Consider the following 14580-nt stretch of genomic DNA (forward strand, 5'->3'; position numbering starts at 1 on the left):
TGGATTTAATTATAGAAGGAAAGGTATTTTCCGGTCTGGTTGATACCGGAGCTGATCGCAGTATTATTACTGCCACCTACTGGCCAAAATCCTGGCCTTTACAGACCTCCTCTCAGACCTTACAGGGTTTAGGATACGCCAAAGCACCCCAAATTAGCTCTAAAACACTGACCTGGATTTTTGAAGATCAGAAAGGGAAGTTTCAACCCTTTGTGGTTGAAGGATTGCCACTTAATCTGTGGGGAAGGGATGTGCAAAGCCAGATGAAATTAAAACTTACTAATGATTATTCCGAGGCTGCACAGCAAATGATGCTCAGGTCTGGTTTTATACCAGGCAGAGGGATAGGAAAAAATTTACAAGGTACTGCTGCTCCTATAGAAGCTCAGGGAAACCCCTGTCGCAGGGGACTGGGTTTTTCTCAGGGGTCACTGAGTTAATGATTCCTATTACATGGAAGACCACAATGCCCGTGTGGATCCCTCAGTGGCCGTTGTCTAAAGAAAAGTTGGAGGCAGCATCGCAATTAGTAGAGGAACAATTACAATTGGGACACCTAGAACCCTCTCAGTCACCCTGGAATACTTCTATTTTTGTTATTAAGAAAAAATCAGGGAAATGGCGCTTGCTCCATGATCTAAGAGCAATAAATCAACAAATGCAGGTCATGGGACCCATACAACGCGGCCTACCGGCTTTGACAGCCATCCCACAGGGGTGGCCCATTATTGCCTTTGATATAAAAGATTGCTTTTTTTCCATTCCATTGAATAGCAAAGACAAAGAGAGGTTTGCCTTTACATTACCCTCAATTAATCATGAAAGGCCTGATAAGAGGTATCAATGGGTCGTGCTTCCTCAGGGTATGGCCAATAGCCCCACCATGTGTCAACTTTATGTTGACACTGCCTTACAGCCAGTACGGGATAAGTTCCCGGATGTTAAAATTATTCATTACATGGATGATGTTTTGCTGTCAGCCCCTAGCATGACACTGCTTGAGCAGGTCTTGGCAGATTTATCTGTGAGTTTAGAGAATAGAGGTTTATATTTGGCCCCTGAAAAAATTCAAAAGGGAGATGCCATTAACTTTTTAGGAGCTGTTATAAACAAAACCAAAATAGTGCCTCAAAAAATTGAAATTAGAACCAGCCGTTTGGTAACTTTGAATGATTTTCAGAAATTGCTTGGGGATATTAATTGGCTTCGACCGTATTTGAGTCTGACTCGCTTTGAATTACAACCTTTGTTTGCTGTATTGGAAGGTAATCCTGATCTTAATTCCCCGCGTCAGATGACCCCCGAGGCCCAAACAGCTCTTCAGAAGGTGGAACAGGCTCTTATGAAAGCACAATTACAGCGTTATGACAGTACCTTGCCTATTTGGATGTGTGTTCTTCCAACCTTAGGATTTCCAACAGGTGTTCTTTGGCAAGATGGGCCCTTGCTTTGGATCCATACCAAGTCCCTGGGGATGAAGACGCTGTCTCACTATCCATCTATGGTTGCTGAGGTTGCCTTCTTGGGTATTAAACAATGTGTTTCCGCCTTTGCAATGTTGCCGGAAAAACTTGTAGTTCCCTATACTAAGGATCAAATAGAAATATTAACTGCTACCACCTCTGAGTGGTCTATACTTATTTATACCTTTTCTGGAACTATTGATAACCATTTGCCCAAGAGTGAAATTTTGAAATTCATTATCCAGCAACCTGTCATTTTTCCAAGGGTCACTGTAGAGCGACCACTAAATGATGCCCTGACCATTTATACGGACGGATCAAAATCCGGAAAAGGGGCTTATATGGTTCAGGGTCAGCATCCTGTCGTTATAGACTATCGACCTGATGCTCCTCAAGTGGTGGAATGTCATGTGGTTTTGGAAGTTTTTTCAACGATTTCAAGAACCCTTTAATTTGATCTCTGATTCATTGTATGTGGTTAATGCAGTGAAACATCTTGAAGTGACCCCCCATATTCGATCATCCAGCACAGTGGCATCCTTGTTGGCCGGGATAAGGTTTCAGATATTGCGCCGCCAACACCCCTTTTATGTTACCCATATACGGGCTCATTCCCTGTTGCCTGGTCCAATGGCAAAAGCCAATGAACAAGTTGATGTGGCAACACGTGTTTTCTTATCCTTGGATAAAAAGCAGCAAGCACAAGAATTTCATGAGCTATATCATGTATCATCTGCAGTGTTGAGAAAGAAGTTTTTCATTACTAGAGCCGAGGCCAGACATATTGTTAAGTCTTGTTCCACTTGTGCCCAATTTTTGCCGGCCCAAAAGACTGGTGTAAATCCCAGAGGTTTGTCCCCAAACGAGCTGTGGCAGATGGATGTCACTCATGTTCCCTCCTTTGGGAAGCTCCAGTATGTTCATGTGTCTGTGGATACCTATTCCGGGGTGGTACATGCTACCCCTCTCTCTGGAGAACGGGTTCAACATGTTATTACTCATTGCCTTGAAGCCTGGGCAGCCTGGGGCAAGCCTGCTAAACTAAAGACAGATAACGGCCCAGCTTATAGTTCCAAGAGCTTTGTTCTCTTTTGTCAAAAAATGCAAATAGAACATGTTACGGGCCTGCCTTACAATCCACAAGGCCAAGGTATAATAGAGCGAACTAATCGCACACTTAAAGAATTGCTTTTAAAACAAAAAGGGGGAATAGCGGAGAATTTCACCCCGAAGCAGAAATTGTCGCTTGCCTTATTTACTATTAATTTTTTGAATTTACATGATGAGAAAGAAACCTCTGCTGAACGCCATATGATAGGTGAACAAAAGGATTACGGCAGAGTGATGTGGAAAGATGTGTTGTCCAATCAATGGAAGGGCCCGGATCGCGTTGTCACGCGATCCAGGGGATCTCTTTGTGTTTTTCCACAGGATCAAGATCCGATTTGGGTCCCGACAAGGTTAACAAGAGTCGTGGAAGATAATCCCAAGAACGATGTGGAGGGCTCAAGGAGTGACACTGGACTGGATACTGTTGATGAGCTTCCCCCTGCTCAAGGCGGAGATCAAGACGTTTTGGGGAATTAGCCGAACCTGGCCAGTCCCCATCCCCGTTCATTCTCAAAGTACCATTCTCCCAGTATTGTATTCCACTAGCTGTGAGATGAATACGGCTTGTGCTAGGCCACTAAGCACAGATTGGATGCTCTGAATAAGAGCAAGCAGATTGGAGAATTCCTAAAGGGAAATTGGTCCCGCGAGGCGGAGAAGATGATATTTAAGCAGAAGTTGAATATCCTGCAGCTGAATGCAACCAGAGTGGATCCAGTGACTCTTGGAGAATTTACCGCATGGCTAGCTAGAGCATTTTCCTTTTTTAAGGAATGGGTGGGTGTGGGACTGTTCGCAGCCTGCTGTTTGTTTGGGATAGTGTTGTGTCTCTGGTTGGTCTGTCGTATTCGCATTCGAACCCGGCGAGATAGGATAATGCTCACTTAGGCGCTTGTGGCCATCAGTGAAGGCGAGTCCCCCGCAGCCTGGCTCTCCACCCTAAAAAACATATGATCGCCCTTGCACAGAGGGGCCTTGCCGCCATTGCACCTCTATAGGGGATCGGCCCTAGGGGCTGCCTCTGCACGGAGAGGTCTCGTTACCATTGCACCTCCATGAGGAGCCCATGCCACGTGAAGACAGCCCTTGCACCCTGCAGTTCGATTGCGAGCATTGCACGCAGGAGGGTGTCTGCGAATGCAAGCGGAAACTACCGGTACACCGTGTACATACCCCGGTATGAGCACTGGTACAGGTCAATGTCCGCTGCAATGGTCGAAAAGAAAAAAGGGGGAGATGTAGGGCGCGGCCGGATAGCCATTACGCATGCACTAAGTATGCCGCTAGGGCGTATGCACCTAATATGCTAATCAGGTTTTGAAGCAGTGGCCTATCCAAAGCCCGGCTTGCGAAATGCGATAACCATACGGACGAATCAGGGACTTACACGAGTCCTTAAGCCCTTATATAAGCAGACAGGCTCGAGCGTACGGGGTCTTCCCTCCATCCGCCCGAAACCAAGCTGTACTCCAATAAAGTGTGATGCGAGAAGAATCTAGCGTGTGGTGATTCGTCGTTCTGCTGGTCAGAAGCGGCTCGCCGCAGATCGTGTGTTTTATTTTAGTTTCCAACTAAATATGACATTAGAGAAGAAAAGTTTAAAATTTGTAACAGAGTTTTTATTTTCATATTTTCTACCATAAAGTACAGATTCTTCATTGGAAAAAATATCCTCAAAGCAAATGGAAAGTAGTATTTTGACTTAAAGGAATCAAGAATAAATTTAGGCATTCAGTTTGAGCATATCTAAAATTTGAAGAATTTAATTAATTTTGAAGTATAGGTAAATTTACTATAGAGATTGCATTTTCTACACAATAAGGTGGTGAGCTAACTAATATAACTATGAAAGTTCAAATGGACCTCAAAACTAACTTAAAAATTCTCAGGGGCAAAGAAACTATGTGCTTAACTATTGCAACTGTCATTTGCAGATCTGCTCCATTGGGCTTCTCTGTGATAATGAAATAAGAAGAATCACCTGTTTACCTCCCAGCTCTCAACGAAAAGAGGCCACTTCCACACAAACATACACAGGGCCCACCTCAGGGACTTCAGTCAGTAGCCTCTCACCTGCCAGGGCTACCCAATTGTGGGCCATAGTGAACACTACTCCAGTTGGTGAAGGTAAGTAGATGAGAGTATTATGCAGAGAAGTTTGAAAAAGTTATGTTTTAAAACATATTTTCTGACTTATTTCAATATTTATTTTTCTAAGACACTTGATTTTTCAGGGCTATAAAATTGGCTTAGAATTTTTGTTGGTTATGTGCTGTGTTTTAAGTTTTAAAAACGTTGGTGTCCTTTATGAATAAATACTCTTTCTGAAACAGTGCAAAAATGTTCATGAATAGTCTTTATTCTGATATGTAAATTTTGGTAGATAACTGAACCCCAATTCTACCTCATTTTGTTTCAACTATCAGTAAAACTTATTTAAAAGACCTGTACTACTTGCCTCATTATGTCTTTATTTAACATCCTCTGAATCATTATATGTAAACTTATATTCCTATCAATTTATTGGAAAAACACTCAGATTTTTAAAAATCTGTTTTTTCCTATTGGGAAGTATTTTGACAGGTTGAGTATGTTTTGACACATCTTATTTAACTTACTAAATCAAATGGTGCCATACTGTAAATAGTATATTGTATGTTAAATTCCAAATTCTTTCTTGTCTCTCAGGATAAGTAGAATGAGAATTATAGCCTTTAACAAGGTATTCCTTGTTTAAAAAAATATTTTTAAAGCCTAATGGATATTATAAGCATAAAGGTATACTGTTCTATATTTTTTCTGTATAATTTCTGTTCTTTTAAGGAATTAATTTGAAATATGGTATCTAATATAAAAAAAAATTGTCTCTTCAGAAAGTAAAATGAAATTTCTAATATTTCTAACTCATTAGGTCAAATATTCTTTTATATTTTTTACTGTCAAAGAATTGTAAATTTTCTTGTTTCATACTTCAAAGGCATCATTATTTTGGAATGAAGGTTATTCTAAAGAAGACCATTTGTTCTGAATTTGGCCACCCCAGGGAGTATGAATAATAGAACTCTGCATTTATGCAGCCTGTGAAGTCACTAAACTTTCTCATACACGTTTATTAGAAATATGATTTACAGAGCCACATTAGTCTGCATATATATAATGTGTATAAGGTGCGGTGTAATTTGCAGAAGATTCAGCCCAGGGCTTAATCCATTTTTCTTCTTCCTTTTCTTTCTTGCTCTCTCGTCCTTTCTTTCTTACCTTTTCCTCTCTGAAGGTCCAAAACAGACAGACTTCTTCCAGCACGACGTTCTCCCAACCACTGGTTTGGCAGCATTAAATATTGGCACGTCCTCTGAAAGCTATTTACTCGAAGAACTGATTTCCACTAAAGAGCTTTCAGCAAAACACAGTCTTCCTTCTTCAGCAGATGTTTCCTCTTCTCAGTTTCTGAATTTTGGTGCTCATGACCCAGCACAAATCGTCGGGGGCAAAACATCTGTATCATGTATGCCCATCCAAACTCCAGTGGGCGCACCAGGTCTCTTTTTCCCTGATAGGGGAGAGAGCACCCCGTTTATCATCTCTTCCTTAATGACAGATTTTATTTTTCCTACACAATCTTTATTATCTGAGAGCTCCCGGACTGTTGCCTTGTCTGCTACCACAATGAGTTCAGTAACTAGTGGTGTTCCAGGGACTGTTGTTGAGTTAAACAGACACTCATTACTCTCCCGTGGCTTCCCGCCCGCAACTGCTTCCGTGAGTGCACCTCCAGTCGTCTCTCAAGAGGATATTGAAGGATATTCAGCTCTTTCGTTAATTTCAAGAAGAGAGTCCTGGAGACTGCTGAGCTCTTCGATGTCTCCCATTTCTCCTGCTAAGATAATCATATCCAAGCAGGTAGCCGTCTTAAATTCATCAACTCTGCACCAATTCACCACACGAGCCTCCATTCCCAGTGAAGATCAGGTTATTATCGAAGCATCCAGCAACCAGAGACTCACAAATATCAAACCACAGGCTGCTGATTCTTTAAGTGAATTAAGCCAAACATGTGCAACGTGTTCTATGACTGAAATAAAATCCTTTCATGAATTTTCAGATCAAGTTTTGCATAACAAACAGTCCCACTTTTACGAGACATCCTGGTTGAATTCAGCAGTATTAGCCAGGTGGTTTGCACGAATGGGAACACAAACTATCACTTCTGGACATTCACTTCCTTCAGCTGCTGAAATCACGCCATCAGTGGCAATCACAGAACTGTCATCTTTATTTCCTTCTACAAAGAGTACAAAAAGAAGAATTTTAGTCTCATCCATAGAAGAATATGTTACCCTATCAAGTAATTTGGATGTTAATTTATGTTTGGATAAGATGTGTTCATCCATTATGCCTTCACAAACTGTCCCTTCAGACCTGACGAATTCGGATTTGACTTCACAACTGACTGCTGATGATCCTTCAGTATCAGAAAACATTTTTAAACTATGGAAAATAGGGCTCTATGGTACAACTTTGGGTCCCACTGAGATGCTGAAGGAAGACAAGTTACTGGGCGTGCAAGAGCATGAAGGGTCTTATACCCAGTTCAAACCTCACACAGGGGATGGGTCTCTAAATTTTGAATTAAATTTTCAAAGTCATCCAGAAACTATACATTCAAGTGACCTCAAAAACAACCTGCCACGACATGTAGACTCCACGTCTGATTTTTCAGAAGTAACCTCTCCTGTAGCATTTTCTATAGTTTCAGCAACTCAATCACTTCCAATACAGACCTCTGTCCCCATGTCTGTAGTTATGCCAGATTGGACATATTATACAGATTATCTGACCTTAGCACCTGATTTAAAAGAAGAGGTCAGAACTTCTTCAGAATGGTCCAGATGGGAGCTGCAGCCTCGTGGGCGTGGTCAGGAATCTCCTGCAGCAAGTCAAAGGCTTTCCATCACTAGGTCTCTTATCTGGTCTTCCCTGGAGCCCATTCCGGCACCTCCTCAGCTGACGATTTCTGGTGAGTTCCTCAGTTTTAGTTCTGTAAACTTTTAGAAATGAGTTTCTTTTCTACAGAGAAGAAAGAGCCTGTCATGGTCACCAGGTGCTCTAAACAGCCTCTTTGTAATCAGGGCAGCAGCCAGTTCAATGGAGATGGCCCCTGCTGTTGTACCTGTCACAAGTGGTTATTCTTTACACAGTGTCACAAAGGCTCACAGATCAATGCAGGAGTATGTTGGAGATGGCTATACCACAGGCAATCAATCAGCAACAACTAGTTCAAGTCGTCACAATGGATCTTTCAAAGTTTTGGAATAACTCTTATTATTCTCATTTCTTGAAATAGCTTCTTTGTAAGATTGAACACAATATAGCAAACACTTTCTAACATTTTCTTCAGAGCTGGTACTTTTTAAACTGAAAAGATGAAAAAACTCAAGGGAACTCTATTGGATTTTCCCATCCTACATGGTGTGGTTTATCATTTTTTCATGCAAAGCCGTGATGCTTTCACTGTATACATACTACAGAATATAAATTAATGTCTTTTATTTAACAAAAACACCATATAGCAACTGACAGAAGATAATATCCTGTATATGAATTTGAATTCAGAGTCTTGAAATAATTAATGAAAAGCCACTTTTCTTAGATAACTGCTCTTAGCTTAAAGCATTTTATAACTTACTAATCTCCTTTACCCTTGTAAATTACTATCAAGTTAGGAAACGTGCAAAAAAAAGTTTAAGAAATTGGATTTTACAGAAAGAGGATATTTTGCATTTTTAAAAGAGTTCTATCTTGTGGCATTTCAAGTGTAATTGTGGCAGTGAAGTTAATTTTTCTTCAGTGAGGAATTTATTAGTTTTGTGTGTGTATGTGTGTGCATATATGCTTCAGAAGAAATACGCATTATATCAATATTTTAAAGTTTTTAGGTGAGTGACTTATGGCTGGCAAATCAGTAATATGAAAGACCAAATCATTATATTTGGTGTGTCCAATATGATATGATTTTCTTTACAAAGTTTCTAAAAATAACATAGTAAGTTTAATTACAAATTTAAAAGTAGAATCCTCCTTGTACTTTTATAAGATGATAGCTGGTTGTCTAATTTATGACTTATCGACAATGCCTAACACGTCGCTGCTCACAGAGAAGGTTCTTAGTAAATGTAGCTGAGTTACACCTCCTCTCCTACAGTAACCCCATAGCCACCCCTGACTGTCCAGACAATCAGGACACAAATTCCCCATTTCTAGGAAATTGAATCCTAGTTTTGCCCTTTATGAGCAAAATTTTGTCACGTTGCATTTTGCTCATCCCTCACTCCAACTGCAAACATTCTTTGATGGTTTTGACCTCCTCTAATTCGCCTAGCCTCCTTCTAGTTTCTCTTGCCTCCCTAATCCTTTTAGACAAGGTAATCAATCATTTCCAAGACATGCTGGCATTTTTCCAATATCTTCATCCACTGTATTGGTCAGGGTCAAATCAGGGAAAAGATAGCAAACTCCAACTGGGTACTCGGGGAGAGTTTAATAAAAAGATCATTTAAAAAATATATGGGTAGGGTATAAGGAAACAATGAGGCATAGTATGGTTTGCTGGGACTAGTACCAGCAGAATGTCATTACTGCCCCTAGGCCAGAACGGGCAAAGGAAAGGGCAGTTACCAGGACCCAGAAACTATGGAGGAAAGCTGCCAGTTTACAGAAGCTGTGGCTTCTCTGTAGGGGAAGACAGAGCAGTCCAAGGCAATCCAAGATGGAGAAGCCCAGGAGATGTACACACAACCTCACTGTCTCCTGTCCCTGTTGACCAAACCCATTCAGGATCTGGAAAAGATCTTTAAAACCACATCTGGTCTAATATTTTCATGTAAAGAAAAGGTGGGGTAGGACATAGTAGAATTGCCTGCAGTGCTAAAATCTTCAGTACATTCTAATACACTGCCAAAGCATGGAAGGAATGTGTCGCCGACGCAGGGAGAATTTCCTTGTATGTTTCTAAAGTGAACCATTGGGCACTACTATTTCCTCCCTTCATGCTGCTTCCATACTAGGAAGTATAAAAGGTGGAGAGCCTGTTATTCTGTGCTCCTTTGCTCTGGTGAATTCCTCACCTTGCATTGGGTTGCTGAGAAAAAAAAAAAAAAGATACCCCAAGCACCCTCTTGTGATCAGCAAAGTGAGCGTCATGGCACAACCTCTACCAGTGTGTCTCCTAGAGTTTGGTGGGACTTTTGATGCATATTATTGCTATTTTGCAGTCCATCCACAGCTCTATTAAGCTGAATGGAAGGTGTTGTGATACGCCATCCTCTAAACAATCCAGTCTTTGCGGTTTGGTCAAACTCATGAAGAAAATGAAACCTAAGAGAGAAAAAAGAACATTTTTTAGCAGCTCATATTAATTTTCTGTAGTAATATGTCTATTTTTTTTTTCTACCAGTTGTTTGGGAAGAGTGTAAGGGAGAGCAACCGGAGAATCCTGACCCAAATATTCTCTAGTAGCAGTGGGTAGCAAAAATAGCATAAAAAGAAAAGTTTGCATGAGTTCCATTTATTCCATTCATATTTGTAACGTTTCAAGTTAAAAAAAAAAATCCAGTACTATATTAGTAAAACTCTAGAAAATGGTAAATGTTATTTTCTCCAGGAAGAAAAGAATGAGTCAAAGTAAGATATTTAATAATAAAATTTACCACATCAATAGATATAAAGACATTGACATTCATTTTATAGTTTACTGAGAGGGTTTATTTTTTTCTCTTTTCTTCTTTCTATTCTAAGGGATTTACATTATCTCCAAATCTTTTAGGTATATATTATTGTTGACAAACATAACAATATAAATAGCTCACAATGATACTTAATCCCATTCTTTTTTTTTTTTTAAACATCTTTATTGGAGTCTAATTGCTTTACAATGGTGTGTTAGTTTCTGCTTTATAACAAAGTGAATCAGTTATACATATACATATGTTCCCATATCTCTTCCCTCTTGCGTCTCCCTCCCTCCCACCTGCCCTATCCCACCCCTCTAGGTGGTCACAAACCACTGAGCCATCTCCCTGTACTATATGGCTGCTTCTCACTAGCTGTCTATTTTACGTTTGGTAGTGTATATATGTCCATGCCACTCTCTCGCTTTGTCACAGCTTACCCTTGCCCCTCCCCATATCCTCAAGTCCATTCTCTAGTAGGTCTGTGTCTTTATTCCAGTCTTACCCCTAGGTCCTTCATGACCTTTTTTTTTTTTTTTCTTCTTAGATTCCATATATATGTGTTAGCATATGGTATTTGTATTTGTCTTTCTCTTTCTGACTTACTGTGTATGACAGACTCTAGGTCCATCCACCTCATTACAAATAACTCAATTTTGTTTCTTTTTATGGATGAGTAATATTCCATTGTATATATGTGTCACATCTTCTTTATCCATTCATCTATTGATGGACACGTAGGTTGCTTCCATGTCCAGGCTATTGTAAATAGAGCTGCAATGAACATATTGGTACATGACTCTTTTTGAATTATGATTTTCTCAGGGTATATGCCTAGTAGTGGGATTGCTGGGTCGTATGGTAGTTCTATTTTTAGTTTTCTAAGGAACTTCCATACTGTTCTCCATAGTGGCTCTATCAATTTACATTCCCACCAACAATGCAAGAGTGTTCCCTTTTCTCCACACCCTCTCCAGCATTTATTGTTTGTAGATATTTTGATGATGGCCATTCTGACCGGTGCGAGATGATATCTCATTGTAATTTTGATTTGCATTTCTCTAATGATTAATGATGTTGAGCTTTCTTTCATGTGTTTGCTGGCAATCTGTATATCTTCTTTGGAGAAATGTCTATTTAGGTCTTCTGCCCATTTTTGGATTGGGTTGTTTGTTTCTTTGATATTGAGCTGCATAAGCTGCTTGTAAATTTTGGAGATTAATCCTTTGTCAGTTGCTTCATTTGCAAATATTTTCTCCCATTCTGAGGGCTGTCTTTTTGTCTTGTTTATGGTTTCCTTTGCTGTGCAAAAGCTTTGAAGTTTCATTAGGTCCCATTTGTTTATTTTAGTTTTTATTTCCATTTCTCTAGGATGTGGGTCAAAAAGGATCTTGCTGTGATTTATGTCATAGAGTGTTCTGCCTATGTTTTCCTCTAAGAGTTTTATAGTTTCTGGCCTTACATTTAGGTCTCTAATCCATTTTGAGCTTATTTTTGTGTATGGTGTTAGGGAGTGTTCTAATCTCATACTTTTACATGTACCTGTCCAGTTTTCCCACCACCACTTATTGAAGAGGCTGTCCTTTCTCCACTGTACATTCCTACCTCCTTTATCAAAGATAAGGTGACAATATGTGTGTGGGTTTATCTCTGGGCTTTCTATTCTATTCCATTGATCTATATTTTTGTTTTTGTACCAGTACCATACTCTCTTGACTACTGTAGCTTTGTAGTATAGTCTGAAGTCAGAGAGCTTGATTCCTCCAGCTCCATTTTTGTTCTCAAGATTGCTTTGGCTATTTGGGGTCTTTTGTCCATTCTTTAAGTTGAAACAGAAGAGGTAGTTCCATTAAACTCATAAACTAGTCAAAATGCCTTTTATCTACATATTTCTTCTTATAGTATTTAAAAACTCTATTGGGAAAATGTATTATTTAAGTAACCAAAAACACAAACTACTGCTGCTTAATACTATACAGAACAAAGTTTAAAAGGTGAAATTTGTTGAATACCCTAAAAGTAGATAAATGGAGACATATCTTTATTTGAGAGCTCAGAAGTGTGATCTCTTAACACTACATAGACACTACATTTGAAAAGTATACAGCAATTTCAAACAATTTCAAATGGGATAATTGTTGAACCCTGATTAAGTCATTTTAAAGTGAAAGAGAAGTTTTAACCGCCGCGCCGAGTCTCGCGGGGCGTTGAGGCCGGCGCCAACAGCCGGCGATGCGGGGGCGCGGGGTCGTGGCATGGAGGGGGCCGGCGTAGCTGGGGCCCGTGGCCCTGCGTCTTCCGCCTGCTACGCGGGTCCTGCCCACGCTGCGGCACCGCAGCCGCCGGGCGGTGGGCGCCCGAGGGGCCGGGAGGCGAGCAGGGACTGCCAGGCAGCTGTGGGCATCGTGTCCACAGCCAGCATCCCCGAGGCCACGCTCTGGTCATGATCACTCGGTGAAGCTGCGCCGCGACAGCGTGGCCCACTTCTGGCGCTGTGAGGACCTGTGTGCGCTGCAGGACTCGCTGCCTCTGCCCGCCGTTCGCGCTTCCCTACGGGAGGGCTGCTGGACTTCAACACCGACCGCCTCCGTGGAGTAGACTGGACGCCGCTCTTGAGCACCCTCTGCCCGTGATCTGTATCCAGAGTTTCTTCCAGCCACTGCTTGGCTAGACAGGTTGTGACAGAAATGAAGTTTACAGAAATCATGTTCCTGAGATAAGAAATAAAGATGTGACCTTCCAGTTGTGTAAAGCTCATGAAGGCTGTGTAAGTGCATCGGGTGTGCTAAGGAACCTGGAGCTAAGTGGGCTAGTTCTGAGAGAGAGAGACTTAACTATGTTAACAAAGGCTTGGCTGCAAAGCAACCTGTAAGTAATGGAAGGAAACACTCTGCTGGTAAAGAACGTTATGGTCCTGAACCTCTACCACCTGGTGTGTTTGGTTTCTGGCCGTGGCGTACTGCAGAACGTGCAAAGAGCAACAGACACTCAGGTCCATCAGAATTTCCTGTGACTGTGACAGTAGAGAGTCCTTCCTCCTCAGAAATCGAAGAGGTCGATGATTCCTCAGAAAGTGTTCAGGAAGAGCCAGAGAAAATCCATTTGAAACAAGAAGCACTGCAGCTGGAACATGAAAATGCCCAGTTAAGAAATGTAAATTTCTCTTTGTCTGAAGCCCTTCATGTCCACAAGCATGATCCTGGATGATGAAGGTGTTTTGGGCAGCATTGAGAATTCTTTTCAGAAGTTCCATGCTTTCTTGGATCTCCTTAAAGATGCTGGCCTTGGGCAGCCGGCCACAATGGCTGGTATAGATCAGTCAGATTTTCATTTACTAGGTCGTCCCCAGATGAATTCTACTGTTAGTAGTCCACCTAAAGAAGAAAAGAAGGCACTTGAAGAAGAAAAATCAGAATCAAAGCAGAGTGCCCCAGGACCAACGCAAAATCTCCAATTTCAGAAAATTACAGGTGATGCTGGGATTCCTTTGCCTGTAGACACCTTCCATGTCCCAGTCTCTACTCAGGAGGCCTTAGAAACTTCCAAAGACAACCTGGGGGTCGCAGTCACAGAGCAGCAGCAGGAGTCTTTTGAAGATTTCATTGCTAGAACATGTTCTCCTTCAGCAGACGTCATTTCTGGAACTGGAAGTCAAAGAAAAGAAGAGGAATTACCTAGAAATACCAGGTCTTCTTCAGAGAAAATGACCAGAGCATAATACACCAAAAACTACTCTGCTAAGAAACAACCTGGGAAGGACCTGCATTCCTGCTCTGACTCACCTGTAAAGCAGAAAAGCAAAGGAATTAGGCAAAATAATTCTTTGCTTAATGAACCAATTAGAAGTGAGTCTTCGAAAAAACACATTTCTGTTAAGAAAGAGAGTACAATAGTGACTGTTTCTTCAAAGACAACTAAAAGTAAACTCAGTCTACTAGAACATTCTGAAAGTGATACTCTTGGATCTGATTGTGAATTTCCAGAAAGCATCCATATTCCATCACGCCTAACATAGGTCTAAATCTTTTAAAATTATGTTTTTGCCTTCGAATTTTAATAAATTACTTACGTTTTTATTATAGCAAAAATAAAATAAAATAAAAAATAAAGTGAAAGAGAGTAGGAAGAGAAATGTTGAAAAATAATGGCAATAAGAGAGCTTGTTGGTAAAGTATTAAAATAAACTTTAATAAATGATTATGATGTTATCACAGGGATGCAGATAAAAAAAATAGAACAGAAAGTCTAGATATATATGTATACACATTAGATATAAAATT

The 14580-nt window shown here is 40.7% G+C and overlaps 1 protein-coding gene across 1 annotated transcript in view; it reads left to right on the forward strand.

Moving 5' to 3' along the window:
* The window catches only part of EYS (eyes shut homolog), a 1696347-nt gene that overhangs the window by 828409 nt on the left and 853358 nt on the right, over positions 1 to 14580 (forward strand). Inside the window, 2 exon segments of the mRNA XM_032651890.1 lie at positions 4508 to 4700; positions 5848 to 7590. Of these exon segments, the coding sequence (XP_032507781.1) occupies positions 4508 to 4700; positions 5848 to 7590 (1936 nt within the window).

The sequence above is a fragment of the Phocoena sinus genome, chromosome 12, assembly GCF_008692025.1.
Source record: "Phocoena sinus isolate mPhoSin1 chromosome 12, mPhoSin1.pri, whole genome shotgun sequence".
NCBI classification, from domain to species: domain Eukaryota; kingdom Metazoa; phylum Chordata; class Mammalia; order Artiodactyla; family Phocoenidae; genus Phocoena; species Phocoena sinus.